We start from the raw sequence: 17957 nt of genomic DNA on the forward strand, positions 1-17957 counted from the left end.
GATTGCGTCATTGCTCTACCTTTGTTGATGTTCTTCTTCATCTTCTTCTTCTTCACTTCGGCGCTGATACTTTACGGTCGAGTTGTGTAACTCGCGATCAAATATGTCATCTCATTTGAGGCCTTTGCTGCGGTGTTTTAGTAAGTATTGGACGTAATTTATACGTGATAGTTGTTTAATAAGGTAATTTAGCGTAATTAAAACCGTAATTTATGGAGAAATGTGTTAAAATTACCCTTGCGAATTATCGAGCCGGTACCGTTATGGTTATGGCGACCGAATTCTCTGCGCTTTTCGGAAAGAATCTTATTATTAATTGATAGTTTTAGACATTTTTAATGTATTTAGGTCTAATATATTCATAAAGAATCTTGTTTGTGCGTATATTTATGCAATGTGAGCTGCCACTGCCGTGCAAATAAAGGGCAGATAATCCTAGGTTAGGTTAGCCAGTCGTGTCAGGCTTACCCTTATAGAATCTGCAGTCTGTGTCTTATAGGTAAGGCTAAGGCTGACAGACTTTCTTGCATTCGCGTAGTTAACCCGGAGGTCAGTTCAAGTCCCCGGCAGCTTAGTTCAAATGGTTACCACGAATCTTCATTTTCTCCGTAGGGGCTTATTGCCGCCAGTGTGCCTCACGTGGTGTACTGTAGGCATTACTTAAGGTTCTCTGCAGCGTTCCTTTGGCCCCTAGCTGCAACCCCTTTCATTCCTATTACTGTACATCCATTCATATTCTCTTTTTCCCATCTTACTTTCCACCTTCTCCTAACCATTCTTTCATAGTGCGACTGTGAGGTTTTCCTCTTGTTGCACCTTTAAAATTTTTCTACTCTCATTTTCCCTTTCAGTGCTGAATGACCTCATTGCAGGTCCCAGCACTTGGCCTTCGGCCTAAATTTCATTTTCCATTCCATTCCAAGAATCTTCCATAGGCTTCTAGGCAATGTCAAGTTTTTCCTGGTTGGAGTTCAATTTAGATGAGCTCTCTCCACTACTGCGTCCATTTTCTTCCATAATTCCAGAATGGTCCGGGACTTCCAGTAGAATTTGTCTCTTAGCCTATCCATGATTTTCTAGGACTGCCTATTAGTCTTTGCCTTATGACTTTTAACCATTATTGATGAAGCATAGTATTTTTATGTCCTTCATAACCCATACCTTAATAACAGTGTAGGGAAACCAGAGTCAGAAACAGGTTTTTGGGTTAGGGAAAACAACTGTATGAGCGATAAGCAAAATCGGATGTAGTGAAATACACAGGATGCAAGAGGGGCAATGGGAGATGTCTGTTCTTTATCCCTCATTATCTCCAAAGGAGAGAAATTAACCAATAGAAGAGTTTAGAATGACACTTGAGAGGTAAATATCGTAACCTAACCTAACCTAACTTAAGATTCAATGTCCTAACTGTCCACTTAGGACAGTTTCTTCTTACTGAACCTGTATGTCAGTGTCCATGGTAGTTTTGACATCAGGTAACTTACAGAAGTAATCATTTAAACCTGTTTGGACTCCCAACCTTCCTAACCCTACCTAGGATCCTGTTTCCTGACTAAATCATCTTAACCTAACCCGACTTCACCTGCGGTGCTGTGATGTGCTTGATAAGGTCTTTCCATGCTCCTTTATACATAACCTTACTTAATTTTGTTTTCACAAACTTTACCTAATCTGTAGCTTGGAGAATATAGCCTATGGTTCAAGGAAATACTGAAATTCTTAAAGTTTGAGTCTACATTTCTTGTCTGTTTTCCAGAAAATGTATCGCAGCAGAGAATGGTCCGCCTTACCACATCTGCAAAGGATTCTGGTGCTGAAGCTCTGCAGGTGTCAGAGGATAGAAAAGAAAATGATTCTCCCAAAACTGGCATTCTCATGCTCAACATGGGTGGACCTCAAACGCTAGACGAAGTTCACGACTTCCTTTTGCGACTCTTCAAAGATCGAGATATCATACAACTTCCTTTCCAAGAGTAAGGCTTTTAGATTGTATATTATGTTATGGTTAAAAAAAAAAAGGGAAGTGATTTTTTTTATGACAGTATTGATTTTCTTGGTAGACGAATTACAAATCTCTTTATTTTGACATAAATTAGTTTGTAACTCTTTGCTTAGAAATTACTTATTGTCAAGTCTTTATTCCACTCTCAGTATCATTTTTTTGCTAATGATACCATTGCTGACTTGGAATGACTAATTGACTTAGCGTCAAAAGAGTTACATGGAGATTATATGTGAGTTTTATTTACTGTTCAGAGATATTTACCCTTACCATTCCTTTTCATGAAATGTATGTATTCCAGTGGAAGTCAGGTAGAGAAAACTGAAAGGTATTCAGTCTGTAGAATTATGAAAATTGTTTTATGTGTTTTATTAATTGTAAAATTTCTCTGATTTATTTTTCAGCTACATGGGACCCTGGATTGCCAAAAGAAGAACACCAAGCATCCAGCAGAAGTATGATGAGATAGGTGGAGGATCACCAATTTTTAAATGGACAGACCTACAGGTAGATAATGAGTCACTTCTGAGGTTTTAGTATCTTTATTGCTTTACGTCAATGAAAGTATATCCGTTGACATATTAATTCATGGATGTTCAGTGTAGTGGGTCTACTGGTTTTTAATAGATGCTGTGATGTCAGTTAACCTATGTATTTACTTTTACAGACTCTTGTCTAGATTTTGAGTAAGAGGCTGAAGTTTGTAGCATGCTAGAGTTCTAGAGTAGAAAGGTCCGTTCGGCATGCTCCCCCCAGAATTTTATTCAGTCATCCCCATAATTTGACCCTGTGGTCTATTTTGAAAATGAAATCTGAAACTTCTCATCTGCTGTCCATTTCATAGTATGTGTTCATTGGGGTTTCAGGGAGTTTTTTCCATTTTTTTAATATTCACTGAAAAATAGGTAGCAGCCGTCAAACTGTAGCCTTAGTTTGAAGGATGTACGAGACCAAATGCAAATGGGGATTCTTCCACAATTCACCGGTTAAAAATATAGAAGTGGCCTTGACCTTTGTATTGTTTTCTTTGGAGCACCCAGGGTAAAAGAAATGAATAGATATTGAAAGAAAATACTGTATACTGTACGTAGTGAAAATAGTTGTTTATAGATAAGGGATTAAAACCTTATTTTTGCTATTCAGGAAGAGCAGAGTGATATTAAGAGAGTTTAGTTACCCTCTTCACATTACAACAAACTACTGTAGCTTTTGTTTTTGCTTCAGAATTTTGCTCTCTTTATCAGGGACGGTTGATGTGTGAGCGCCTCGACGAGATTTGTCCGGAGTCGGCCCCACACAAACACTACGTTGGTTTCCGTTACGCGAAGCCGTTAACTGAAGATACACTACAACGAATGGAAGAGTGAGTGAATCTCAGTTGTTATTTGTTGCGCTAAAGTGTAGTTATAATGGAAGCTTATATAATTTTTTTATTGATACCTGCAAGAATATGCCATGTTATTAAGATAATTCCAGTGTACTGTATACATTTTGGCCAGAACTCAGGCTAAAAAGTTGGGAGTTTGGATTGTAAATTAACCATTGTCTCTTGTATCTTTGCATTTTTTTATTCTTCATATTGTTTAGGTTTAACATTATCCTAAGATTGATTTCATAAATTCAGTCCTCATGATTAGATTGTTGTAAATTAAAATTCACACTTATGTCAGTAAATTGTATTTTTTTTAAAAGGTAAAAACAACAACTTTAAAAAACCTGAATGGTTTTCCTCCTCAGTGATTTTGCTAAGAAAATAAAAAGTAACGTAAACAGTGAGAAGGGACACCGTTCAGGTGTTCGAAAGTCTTTGTTTTTACCTTTTATAGGTAACACAACTTATTGATACAATTTTGGATTTTTAATTTTTACACTCTAAAGGTCAATTGACTTTTATCGAGATGGAAATCTCAAACACTTACTGTTGAAAAGTATACTTGGCTTTTTAGTCCTCGTACTTCATTGCCTTCTTGATGTGTAATAGATAAATGTTAAGCAGGTAATAATTTGTACCATACTACTCACCCATTTCAAAGTGGCTCTGGTGACAATACTAGATAATTGTGACGTCTCGTTTTACGTGTTTCTGAACTAATTGATTTGATGATTACCATTTTGCTGTTACAGGGACGGTGTTGAGAACTGCATCGCTTTCACGCAATATCCTCAGTACAGCTGTAGCACAACTGGGTCCAGCATGAATGCCATCCACAAGTTCTATGCTGACAGGTGATTCCCAAATGTTTTTCTCAATGAAAATATAGCAGGTAGTTTTTGTTGGTTTTGAGGGAAGTGAAACCATTGATAAATGCATAGTTACTTTTAAAGTTAAATGAGCAAGTTCTTGATTTTTTCAGCTGGAAAGTCAGTGCTTCATTAATCCTGATTATTATTTCCTTGGAATTAGAAAATGTCGAAGGTAATAATGTAACTGAGTTTATTCACATTGATGCTAGGTAGTGAATTGAATATAGAATTTAGACCAAAGACCAAGCACTGGGACCTATGAAGTCATTCAACGCTGAAACGGAAATAGATAGTAAAAGGTTTGAAAGGTGTAACAGGAGGAAAACTTCGCAGTTGCGCTGTGAATCAATTGTCAGGACCGAAGGCACGCTGCTGAGAACCTTAAGTAATGCTTACAGTGCGAAGCTAGATATTATTTCTCAAGTAATATCTTTGGAATATTCTGTTTATACAGCTGCCTGCAATTGAACTGACTGATTGCTTATGCTGTATAAATTACAGTTCCTTCTGTATGTAAATAATCTAGTTGAGTTTATTCACATTGATGCTTGGTGTTCCTTCCCAAGTATTGCCTCTGGAATATCATTCTGTTCGCACAGCTGCTTAAAATTTTGCATTGCTTTATACTGTTTGAATTGGCTTTTATAAATTACAGTTCCTTCAGTAGGTAGTTACAGGTATTTGGGAGACGATAGATTAGCTTTAAACAGTTATGCTTCCCCATTGCGATTTTTTATATTCCTTTCCAGAACTGAAGAAACCAAGATGAAGTGGAGCGTCATAGACCGTTGGTGCACAAATCCCTTTTTGGTCAAGTGTTTTGCAGAAAATATACAGAAGGAGTTGGACCAGTTCCCTGAGGAGAAACGGAAGGATGTTTTCGTACTTTTTTCAGCACATTCTCTGCCTTTAAAGGTACTGGGTTGACATTTCTCACGTTCCTGTGTGTTCAGTACTCTTTCTTTCTCTCTCTCTCTTTATTTTTGGGACTGACCCATCCTATTCAGTGGCCTTCATAAGTACTGAGAAGTTATTTAGCATAAAAGTTTCCTGTCCATAACTATTTGGACTTAAGTTTAGATGTTTAAGCCTAACCATAAAATTTGTCTTTATTTTAGTATATTTTAGCCAAAATTTTAGATACAGTATAAGTGAATGATCAGATGTATTCTTTTCTCAAGGTCTTCTATAATAATCCTAATACTGTATGTAGCCCATAAAGAATAATCATGTTCTGTTAAATACAAGAGACAAGAAGACCCTTCTTGTGTAGTTTTTTGAAGAATTCTAGCCTGACGGTAGACAATTCTTTATAAAAACAAACAATTCTTTAGCTATCAAGGAGACACGGGCCCTTGAAAGCTAAAGAATTTTCGTACAGTATTGCTCTAAAGAATTATGTATTGTTATGCTAGAATTCTTCAAAAAACTACACAAGAAGGGTCTTCTTGTCTCCTCTGCAATTCTTCGTAACCATCCAGCACTGTTTTTGACAGCAAGTGGGCCGTGGGGACCCTTACTCTGCTGAAGTAGGAGCTACGGTACAGTTGGTAATGCAAGAACTAGGATTCAGCAACCCGTATCGTCTAGTGTGGCAAAGCAAAGTCGGACCACTTCCGTGGCTCTCCCCAGCAACGGATGATTGCATTAAAGGTAAGTTAAGTCCGTAATTATTAATATTATATTATTACAGTATTATTAGTATTATTAGTACAGTATCATGAATAAAAAAAGAATGTTCCTTAACGTCAGGGGCTTTTAGGAAAAAGTGTAGCTGTCACAAGGAACGCTTAACGGCCACAGTAGGGGCATGACCTCAGAGCTGCTTCTGGTGCACTTTTTGTTTTGAAAGTTCCTCATCAACATCCCAGTTTTCTTCTTCTTGTGGTTTGTTATTGGATATATACCTTTCTTTTTCTCTCGTACATTTTTTGGCCTCTTGAACCTAGTGCATGTTTTGTTATGACACTATCTTCAGCATCTTGGGCATAATTAAAGTTAAGAATCAATATGAATTAAGATTATTTTGGTCATAGTCTCATGAACTATCACTTCCGTAAATTAATATTAAACAATACCTGTACTGCCATTTTCGCAGTCTTATGTCCTACAAAATTCAAGTAAGAACAATCATGGCTACGAAAGAAATTTGAAATTATATGTTATTAGTTATTTGAGTTTATGTTACTGCCAGATAGAGGGAAATTGCTGAATAAGCAAGGGATGATAAGATTTGGTCATAATCAGGTTTATTGTAGAATTTATTGGAGTCTTGATGATTTGATATCCTACATGATAAAGATATTTTATGGTTTTTTTGTATTCATAAATCTTTTGTAATTCAAGGGGTGTGATATCCTGATTAATATAATTTACTGCCTTTACCAAATGATTTACATCTTGGTAAATATTGAGAAAGATTCCAAATCATTTACATCTCAGTAAATATTAAGAAACGATGGTGAATATCATTGTAATTGTAATTGATTACCTGGTATGATTGTAATGGTCTTTTTTCTGTGATCATTTATCAGTATAGTATTCATCGTCATTCTTTTTGTAATGTCACGTTTTTTCCGTTATAGGTCTAGTAGAGCGAGGAAGAAAAAACATCATTTTGGTGCCCATAGCATTCACGAGCGACCACATCGAAACACTTCATGAGCTCGACATTGAATATGCTGAGGAAGTTGGAGAAAAGGTGGGAATTACATCATCATTGTTTTGAGTAGAACTCATGGAGGCTGTGAGTAATTCTCTTAAATCCCCTTGTCTGCAGCTTACTAGATCTTGGGATAAACTGAGAGCCTTTTCTTGAGTGTATTCTTGATATATTGCCGAAGCAAAATAAGTAGGCTTTATGAGGACTGACATTAAGGACAGTACTCATAAATTTAAGGATTTATGCATTAGAAACATGGATATGAGATCAGAAACAGTAAGCATAAACTTTCATCAGTACTGAGGTATTTTGTGAGTGGAAAGTGGATCCTTTAGTGATTGTGTGCCCCTATAATTTTAATTTTACTCGAAGCAAATAGAAGATTTAGGTTTATAATTCCTTTACAAGTTGGTGTACAATAATGCCATCTTTTTCCAGGTTGAGCGGAATGCATTCGCCGTTGCGCATCACCCAACGACCACCCACTCTTCATCGACGCGTTAGTCGACGTCGTGAGCCAGCACCTCAGAAAGGGCCATCGTTGCTCGGAACAGTTCCTTCATAATTGCCCTCTCTGTATCAACCCATCCTGTTATGCCTCCGAAAAAATGGTTCAGATACGCAACAAAAAAGTTCTAATAACTTCCATTCAGTCGAAAAGCAGGACGAACAAAATAAGGTTCAAGACCTGGGAAATAAAAAGCATTTAGTTCCACAGATGGGGATAGGGCAGGGTGCACATTTAGTTGCAGACACTTGTAAGATTTCTTTTATAACCAAAGTTCAGTCACAGTCAGCAACATACAACTCACAGAATATTCTGAATCATTATGTTTATGTATCTAGGGATAGCTTGTTTCTTGAGATAAAGAAAATAACTTTTGAGAAACATACATACGAATGTACGTTCTTCATTCTTCTTAGCTTAGATTAAATTATATTGTTAAGAATTCCTACGGTATATGAATTTGAAATATGGGAATGCATTATATATTTGTAATTATTTCATGGGTATGTAAATTATTGACGTATGAGAAATCATGACACGGAAAATCCAACATGCTAATTAAGAGACAACTGTTGCTACTAAAATGTTTAATTTACATCATTCATGTCAGATTTTTAACACTTGTGATGAGTTACTTTACATTTAAATTGCCCCAGATTTTTAACACTTGTGATGAGTTACTTTACATTTAAATTGCCCAAAATAATAACAGTGACGTTGATATTGAAAGTAGGTTAAGGTTGTAGGGAATCTTAGAGAAGGAGTATTGAAAAGCAGAAGAGATTGGTCTAAGATGCATTGGAATGTACAAAGTTATTTTCCCCAATCTGTATCTTTTCCATTAACCCTCGAAGGCCCTAAGTACCATATACAGTACCATAGATACTTACTGGTGTGTGTTACTCTACCAGAGTTTATTGGAAATGGGACTTTTTGCCAAAATATCAACCATCACAGATTTTGATGTGAAATTATAGCCAAACTATTAGTTTGGTCTGTCTTTACAGTCAGATGTGGGTCAGATTAGACTCCAAAATATATGTTTAACATTTGACATTTTTCAATTACTGTCTCTTCTCACTCAATCTCTCTCCCCAGGTGTTCATTCTGATCTTACAATAACATAACCCATATGGAAGAATGCATCAAGGTTCAAAAGGCTTCCAGTTCATAGCTGCTCTCTTCATCTTTTATCACCATATTTCTTGCTCACTGATGCTAAAAACAAATGAAGTATTATAAAAACAATATTCTTCTTCTCCCCATGTGAATGATATACATGAAAGTAAGGTGGAAAATTTCGGTTATGGGGTTTTGTTTGAACTTCTCTGTAATTTCCTAGGCTATGCAAATATTTGGGTCTTCGAAACTATATTGAATGTAATGTAAGGATAAGCAGTGTCTGAAATATTTGGTATTATGGCATTTGGTGGTATGCGTAACTAATATGCATTGGATTGTACGGGCTGTTTGATATTAGCCAATTTACATTGCTGTTTTTCTGGTAATTTGAAAGCCTTGTCATGTTTTGATAATTTTGTGTCAGTTGAAACTTGAGTACATTATTAGACGAACAATGAAATTTATTTTAAAAAAATGTAATTGGAAAATGAAGTGACATCCAATTTTATTTTTATATTTTTGCCACACACAGTATTGCTTTGAATTCGTTGCCTTTTTGAATTTTATCTCTATAATTCTGATTAGTTTCATCAAATATTGCAGGTGGAGTTTTACAGTAATGCATATTTTCAGGAGACATTAATTAGGCTTTCAGTTACGTTATTTTGTGAGTTGTATTCATTTGCCTTAATGACTCATTCTTGACCTTTCGATTATTTGCAGTAATAGGTACATGCACAGTTCACTTCGGTCGTGGGTGCTTATCATGTGATCATAATTGTTTTGGTTATGGGTATTTATTTAATCACCAGTGCTTTCCCTTCATGACATATGTTCATTCATTTTCATAGTTGTTGATTAGATAGATATTTTTAGAACGTTATATTCTTTGTAGAATGACTATTTATACATTTGGAAAATGTATTTGGTTTTGTTTTATTGGCCCTGTTTATTCAGAATGTACTTCAAGGAATGTTAGTGATATTTTTAACATTCTGTCAGGAATTGAGAAATAATATATTTTTATTTTGACTCCCTATCTGGTGTAGGTCGTACTCTATGCCATTTTTGTTTTTCCATTACCTGGGCCTTCCTGGTAACCTTCTTGCTAGTGCTTCCTTAGTGCCTACTTTTTTGACTAACTGCTCCTCACAGTTCAAACCTCAATCTTTGAGATCTTGGTACCTTTCGCACATGTAGCGTCATGTCCCCATTACCGTAAGTAACCTCCATTTTGTTTGTAAGTGCTCACATTTTATTTACTTTTTAGTACTCATATTCATTTTACTTTTTGTTCAACATCTTTCATGGGTTCCAGTATTTCTCATCTGCAGGGTTTTATTCAGCTTTTTGTTAATATTTTCCATATGATACTTTAAAACCATGTTTAGCACTGTACTTTCTTAGGATTTTTGTGTGCTATGAAGAAATCCAACTTAAGCATTAACCTTTTACTCTGATTCAAAATATAAAGTATCTGATACTATTTACAAGCACAGTAGATTACAATATCAGTATGAAATCTCAAATGTTTAAAATGGCTCATGACACATGAATGAAAGTTTTGGATTAATAGGCACATGGCATAAAATCAAGATTAATAGGCACATGGCATAAAATCAACATAAAGCTTTCCCATATTTCCACCCAATACAAAGAAGCGTCTGCTTATTCAAAGCTGTGACCCAACTGTTTACTTGGGTGACGTCATCTCCAGAATCTTGTCACAGACTAGCTTGATCTTTTCTTCGCTTGCCAGGCGGTGGTCGCCATCCTTAAGGTACTGTAGCTGGGCGTCAGGACCCTTCAGCGCTTTCAGCAAAGCGAGTGATTCCATGAATGGCACATCCTTATCCTGAGAATATAAGAAAATGCAGTTTTTAGGAACAAATTTCTGATATACTAAAAAATGACTTTAAAGAGTCAATTTTTTTGTGACAAAAAAATAGGATATGATAATAAAAGCAGCCAATTTTGTGTGACACAAAATAGGATATGAAAATAAACCTCTGACTGTTGCACTAATAAGAATGGAGCATCACGTTCAAGAGTATTTCAACAATGGGGACAAGAACCTGTAATATTCTCATTGCAAAATCACTGTCAACAGCGTTGGCATAATGAGACTTGTAGCACAACAAGATTTCATTCAAGGCTGCCTTGTCTCATCACTTGTCACTGAGCCACAATTTGAAGTGGGGGTTGCCCAGTCATAATCTGCCCTGTGGGAAAGATATACACGCAAACTTCAAGAATTTATGGACATCAGTCCATCCAGATCAGACCCAGTGCTGTATGCAGTTTAATAAGATGGTTTCCTCTCATCTGCACATATCTGGGGTATTACCAGCAGCCAACTGTCTGGCCTCACAAGACAGTAGGTTTCTTGTTCTCCTAAAGTGAAAGCCGGAGCTATGAGTATCGCTACCTTAATTTCACTTTAAAAGTTACATCCTGTCCATATTCTGCTACCATATTTTCAGAGCTAGTAATCATCTCATTCATAAAGACTGCCAATAAGTTCCCAGAAAACTACACGTAGAATCCCAGACACGATAACTGCAGGTTCGCCGAAAATGCAGTAAAGGAATTTCCTGCAAGTTGTCAGCTTGAAAAGTGATAAGAAACATTGTGCAACTGGATAAAATCTTCAGAAAACTATTGTCAAAGAATAACAAATTTACACATCATTAAAAACCAAACTTAGACTTTAAGAATAATCACCAGTTACTTAATCATATAGCTCGTAAGGAAGGCTGGTTAAAAAAATACTCCAAAACCCTGTGTAACATACCTGTAATCCATGAATTATCCTAACAGGACACGTTATATCCAGCGAATTTGCCTCTAGTGATAGCGCACGTTTTCTCATGTCATCAAATTGTGCCTTCATCAGAGGGAATGACCCGTAATCTGGATTATAAAGAGGCACTATGCCGCCTGCTTCGTATTTCTTCAGGCTTTTCTCATCTAACTGACTGCGCAGTACTTTCTCATATCTGACGTGGAAGTTTATGGCTGGGGCAATCATCAGAATGCTATTAAACTTCTCAGGGTGTTCCTGTGCAATAATGGTCGATATCTGGTGGGAAGACAACGTGAATTTATTGCTAAAAGATCAAAGTGTAAGCTGGTGTTGAGGAAATAATGAAAGGTAAGATCTAGGATATTTAAAACATACAAGGCTCAAAGTTTTTGAGAAATCAAGTTCTTTCTGTTAACTTTAAAACTGATTATTTCAAGTGGAGTAAATGTATGCTTATACAAAACTGCATTTACCAAAACTTTAGCAATATTGTAAGTGGTCGATGTCGCATTGGTAATAAAATAAATGAATGAAAACAACACCTTTGCTAGAGAGTATACTCTCAGTAAACTGCAATACACTAGCAGCCTTAATGTACTGTACTGTATCAGAAATATGAACGGTACATTAAAACTAGATATAAATTTACACAGAATTACTGTACATAAAAAATTCAAACAATCATACTGCAAAGTAGTATGCACCATACACTGAACGTGTATGATACTCTGTTTACAGATACTATACATGTGCATAATAGCATACCCAGCCGCCCATTGATGAAGCTACAACGAGCTGCGGCCCTTCGGTAACTTTCAGCAGAATTTCTTTGGCATCTCGAACCCAGTGACTAAACGTAACTTGCGTTACCTTAACACCTTTACTTTCACCTAAACCAGAAGGATCATATCTGTAAGGAGAGAAAAAAACATTCTTCAGTATTTAGAATAACCCATGTAGTGGGGTAAGGTACCTATAATAGAATACAGAAATTAAAAAAAGTTCCAATAAATGATTATTTTTAACTTGAACGCACTAGTCCAAAGATCTTACCTCACATACGGAAAGCCATTTGCCTGACAGAACTTGTAAAGGCTCACAGCTTTGATGCCACTTTTGTCCGACATGAATCCAGGAATGTAGATGATACCAGGCGTTCGGGGACCCGGAGACTTGACGTAGGCAATCTCGCGAGTCAACCCCGCCTCTTCGTCCTTGATCTGCAGGAGGAGAGATATTACAGTACTAGTCATTAATAAAAATGAATATTAAAATGTACTGACACAACATACGAAAATAAAAGGAGAATGATCACTTGAACAACACTCGTAAACGGAAGGAAAAGAAGCAATCTCGTCCAATGATGGGAAATGTAAATTTAATAAGATTCTAGCGATATCCAGTATAAAACTAATAATGCATAATGGTAATTCGTTTAGCCTGGAATCACAAGGGTAAAAATAGATACAGGATTTTCCAAGACAATTATTCCAGAGTTGCTTGTAATATTACATTAACACGTCTTGAAAGCCCGCAAAGAAAATTATATTTAACAGTATATATTACTTCACTGGACTGATAATCTTTGTTCCAAAGACCTATAAGAATTTACTAAGCTACAACGTCACAGGACAAAGGGAGGAAAACTCCCAAAGCTACAAGTATGGCATTTACATCCAAAACATACTTAAAGACATCATGCAACAGTTGTCACTCTATGATCTGACTCATACAATTTTGAAACAGAGATAGTACACTATGCTTAAGCTCACATATTCCTACAAAGTGCAAGCTATGGCCATAACGAAGCTTATTTTGGTACACAGGGATGAACAACGAAGCATTTAAATAAATTATCTTTCTCCTCTAAGAGCTCGGGATACTGTGCGACTCTTGGATTTTATATATGTACAGAGTAGGCTAAAGGGATTGAAATTGTAGGCTACACATGGGAGAAATGTTTGGCAATACTTAATATCTAGGAGAATGGAGGGCAGGTATACGTCATACAGCATCGCTCTGAAATCTTAATTATTCCTCTCTGATAAACTGACCATAATTTTCAAAGCAAAATCCATATAAATCTCAAAACAGCACAAGTACTAATATGGTGAAGAAACCCACAACAGAGTAGGTGTATATATTAAAATACAGTACCTGCTTGATTCTCCTTCTCAATCTCTATCTGAGACTGACAAGGAGAAGTGAGTAGGTTCTGAAAAGAAGAGCCCTCATTTTGTATATATATATTTTTAATATATTTCTACACTTACACCATTGTCGATTTCTTCACCAACGGGCAAAATCATATCTGTACCATCTTTGCTTAAAGTAAAGGGTACAGAAATGGATGAGTATCCTGAACGACCCAACGGCACAAAACTCAAAACTGCTTCTAAAGTTACTTTAGCTAAGCAAGAATCAGTGCATTACTTTAGCCACGCAAGGACTAGAGGTATTTATTTCAAGGTTAGGCATACATTAACGATTAAAATAAATAACTGTCTTTAAGCATTGCTGCCGAAGACAGTTCAGCTACCTCAAGGAACTGGGTTGGCGGATCAGCTGCAGAAACGTGAAAGTTACCTTTGGAGTTCATCATCAGCAAGTTTTGTTTAAGCAACGAGGAACACAGTCTCGGAGCACGCTGAAGAACGGCCATCGTCGAAACTGAAGGGAAACCAGGAACATTATGAAACTGAGTTTTGCGTGCAGTGATATAATCATTCTTCACAGTACAATTGACAACGAAAATCACACGCAGCAATAAATCACAAGCCAATGTTCCCTGGAGAACCTACCTCATCCTCAAGTCGATTCACATAGGATAATCTTTAACGAAACAATAGGACTTTACAATTGATTTTGAAATATAATTTACAATACATGACTATGCGCAGCTAAATCGAATTTCAAATCATAAGCTAGCTTATAATAAACCATTGTACTCGAGTGGTATATGAAAAATTAAAATATGAAAGGTCTCTTCAGTACATATTTTTAAAAATCAAAATAAGAACACAAAATCATCAGTAAAAATTATCCATGTTACTCACACGAACTGGTAAAGGCTGCGGAGTAAAACTGCAGACTACTGCTGCGGCCCTATAGCTAAGCGACTACCAATTTGTGTGCAAAATCAGGGTGTCGTGTTTGGTACCAGGCACTTAGAGATGAACGTAAAAATGCCATACGTGAAAACGAAGGATATAAATGATGGTAAATATTTTGGGTAGTGACTAGCAGAAATCGGGCCGCTGTGGTAGTCTGCAGTTTTACTGCCTTGGCATCCTACGTTAAGTTAGGTTAACAGTGATATGCTGATTTAACATTCTCTGGTCTCCCTGTATTTCATACAAAGATTTATGGTACAATAGGTTAGGTTAGGAAGTTAAGCAACACCCCCCCAACCCCCAACTTCCCAAAGGGGCGAGCGTAGAACAAAGGGAACAGGTTCCGCAGACGGAAACAAACCTAACCTTTCGTAGAATGCCATGTCCCTGACCTAACCAGACCTTATATTCCTAATCTCGCTAAGGGCCTCACACCCTGACCTGGCCGGAGGGGAGGGGTGGGGCTTTGCCCGCCCGCCCTAAACCCCCCAAAGTAACACTAAACATCGGAGACAGTGGAGACAGGCTAAAGCATTTACAATTTTGGTCAATGTCCAGAACACCTTGGTGAGATATAAGAAAAATAGGTCCACTATAAGAGTCTCTGAACACTTTTTAGATTCACCATATGTGATATTAATGGTATCTAATGCGTTTTTTTACATCCAGTAGAGTTAGTTCCAAATGAGGTTTTTACTGTAATGTTTCTAAATAACATTTACAATGATTTTTTTTTCAGAAGAAGGAGACAGGGTAGGGCGCTGAAAAATATTACATTTACTTTTTAATTTTGGTACTTTGCGCATGCGGAGTTCTTCTGGACATTCACCCCCAGAAGAAGCGACAAACTAACCCAGAATGAAAGCTACTCTTTGTGGTCTGAAGAACCCAGTGCTCGATATTGTTACTCCGGGGGGCCCGGGAGGGCAAAACCTGGCCTGGCCAAGTCAGGGCTTGGGCCCTTGAGTCAGTTAAGTTCTGATTACTAGGTCCAGGCACGACGCTCCGGGAGAGATGCGTCCCAGCGGGAATTTAGCCCCGTCGATCCGCTTCCGACGGGCCTAATCGGAGTTAGGCCAACTTGGGGGTCCAGGGGAGGTGAGGCCGCAACGGTATTTCCGGGTAACAGCTCCGCGCGGATTGTACGGAGCGGTTCCGCGAAGACGAGAGACGTCAGGGAGCCATCTGTCCGGGGAAGGGATTGGCTAAGGAAATCTATTATAAAGGGAACCATGTTAACCTAACCTAGCCTAGCCTGCGTTACTTAGCAGGGGACGGAGCCCCCCCCTCGTGACCCCAATTGAAGGAAACTCCAGTTTTTACCAAAAGTTCCCCTATTATGGTGCGCATGCGCAATGGGGAAAGTATAATCAGGTCTGGGGTTAATTCAGCGTTAGGCCTAGGCCTACTAAAGGGGGTCAAGGGGGGGGGGCGTCAGGGCTGGTCACGGGACCCTGATAGGGCGCCGATACCCAAAATTAGCCCGGGCCTTAAAACTTTGGAATAAAATAGGCCTAATTGCAAATTACAATGAATAAAAAAAGCTTAAAACTATAATATATTAAAATAAATGTTGCAACGTCATCGGCCATTAGGCCTAAGCCAAACCGAAATAGACTAAAGATTAAAAAGCCGAAATGTCTAAAAAATATGTCTAAAAAAATGTCTACAAAAATATTTTACACATTTTACGTCACTGTAACACTATAACAATAAAAAAATATATATATTTACAATGATAGGCCTATACTATCAATAGTAGTAGTAGTAGTAGTAGTAGCAGCAGTTGTTAAGAGGAGGAGGCATCGCCTTTATGAATGTATTAATAAATGGAGAATCTCTGTAACGGCTCCTGAATTTATTTTACAAGTTGAAAAGGGGATCTCTGTAACGGCTCACCTTCTCCCTCAAATGACATTTTTTTCTCCACGTAAGTTTTTTTAAAGTAAGAAAATAAGAAAGGATTTGGTTTTTAAGTGAGAAAATGGAAAGAGTTTGGTTTTCTAAGTAAGAAAATTAAAAAATAACTTCGTTTTTGAGTAAGAAAATGGAAAAGAACTTCGTTTTTGAGTCAGAAAATGAAAAAGAACTTCGTTTTTGAGTAAGAAAATGGAAAAGAGCTTGTTTTTAAGTAATAAATGACAAAGAACTTCGTTTTGTAAGTAAGAAAATAAAGCTTCGTTTTTGATAAAACGAGTTTGATCTTTAAGAAAGAAAATGAAAAATAACTTCGTTTTTAAGTGAGAAAATGAAAAGTTTGGTTTTTAAGTAAGAGAATGAAAAAGAACTTCGCCTTTGAGTAAGAAAATAAAAATAACTTCGTTTTTGAGTAAGAAAATGAAAAAGAGCTCCTTTTTTAAGTAAGAAAATGAAAAATAACTTCGATTTTATGTAAGACAATGAAAAGACCTTGGTTTTTAAAGTAAGAAAATGAAAAAGAAGTTTGTTTTTGAGTAAGAAAATGGAAAATAACTTCGTTTTTGAGTCAGAAAATAAAAGAACTTCGCTTTCAAGTAAGAAAATGAAAAAGAAATTCGTTTTTAAGTAAGAAAATAAAAGAACTTCGTTTTTAAGTAAGGAAATATAAGAACTTTAAGATGCGTTTTTTCAAAAATAAATTCCAGTGGTTTTGAAGTAAGCCGTTTGTTTTCCTATAGAAAATCGTAGCTTTCACTGTAGTATAATGATCAATATGCAACAATGACACCACAGTATAGTGATCAAGTTGTCATGTGACGTATATCGAACACTTTGCTCATTGTAGAAAGTCTTGCTATAAATAAGATAAATAAAAAACAAAAGCGCACCACTGTCTACAACTCGATCACTGTCAAAACACTCTAAACACTTTAGTTCCTGCTTGAAGTACTATAATAAGTGTCGACACTTAATATGTTTATTTTGATATCTGCTTGGAGCGATGCTGGGTGAAGTGTTCAAGCATCAGTCCATAAAATCTTTGACTGAATCAGCCGCCATAATGTCTAACGGAGGGTCAGCCATTGAGTCCTATCTTCACCTATAGTTTCACCTTTTCATTTCCATCCCATTAATATATGTAAAAAAAAAATCACTTTCTCGATTTCATAAACTCTGTTCCTAATCATTTCAATCTTCTTACGCCAGACTTGTGTGCATTACCACGTAGTTCAAGTACTTATAACAGTAGCTTTTCAAATCCCACCTTCTCCTTAACTAAAGGCCTACCCTTGACAACAGGAAAATACCCACTGATCTAGCTTTATCTTATCACGATTCTTATGATTTCAATCTGAAAAAAAAAACTAAATCTCATTTCAGTATATCATGCTTGTCCCCGGCAGTTGGGTTTATCAAAGCGTACTTGAAATCTTGCTCACAATATGGCGCCATGTTGATTGCATTGTTCCTGCAAAGCTTCTGATTTAAATGGACACTGATTTCCACTTACTTCTAACTTAATTCATTTGTTTATCATCATAAAATTCGTTCTTTGAATTTTACTAGGTCTAGAGAAA

The 17957-nt window shown here is 36.7% G+C and overlaps 2 protein-coding genes across 5 annotated transcripts; one reads left to right on the forward strand and one right to left on the reverse strand.

Annotated features, from left to right (window-relative positions):
* Positions 1 to 9465, forward strand: FeCH (ferrochelatase, mitochondrial). Its single transcript, XM_067131430.1, is given in 10 exon segments — positions 1 to 140; positions 1760 to 1976; positions 2410 to 2512; positions 3250 to 3368; positions 4130 to 4231; positions 4999 to 5164; positions 5746 to 5902; positions 6835 to 6954; positions 7353 to 7513; positions 7515 to 9465. Coding segments are annotated over 10 exon segments (1218 nt in total). The 5' UTR covers positions 1 to 103; the 3' UTR covers positions 7551 to 9465.
* A 512-nt stretch (positions 9466 to 9977) lies between these two features.
* LOC136854896 (palmitoyl-protein thioesterase ABHD10, mitochondrial-like) lies at positions 9978 to 17667 on the reverse strand. Of its 4 annotated transcripts, none has more exons than XM_067131426.1 (6): positions 17602 to 17667; positions 13887 to 14017; positions 12401 to 12567; positions 12113 to 12257; positions 11336 to 11623; positions 9978 to 10396 (listed from the first exon to the last, which is right to left on the reverse strand). In XM_067131426.1, exons 2-6 carry the CDS (start codon positions 14007 to 14009, stop codon positions 10235 to 10237), a joined length of 885 nt encoding a protein of 294 aa, XP_066987527.1. In that variant the 5' UTR covers positions 14010 to 14017; positions 17602 to 17667; the 3' UTR covers positions 9978 to 10234. The 4 variants fall into 4 exon arrangements, with proteins under 4 accessions (XP_066987527.1, XP_066987530.1, XP_066987529.1 ...); XM_067131429.1 differs by having other exon boundaries at positions 17645 to 17663; XM_067131428.1 differs by having other exon boundaries at positions 17582 to 17606.
* Between the last annotated feature and the right edge of the window lie 290 nt (positions 17668 to 17957).

This window comes from Macrobrachium rosenbergii, chromosome 30 (genome assembly GCF_040412425.1).
Source record: "Macrobrachium rosenbergii isolate ZJJX-2024 chromosome 30, ASM4041242v1, whole genome shotgun sequence".
In the NCBI taxonomy this organism is placed as follows: domain Eukaryota; kingdom Metazoa; phylum Arthropoda; class Malacostraca; order Decapoda; family Palaemonidae; genus Macrobrachium; species Macrobrachium rosenbergii.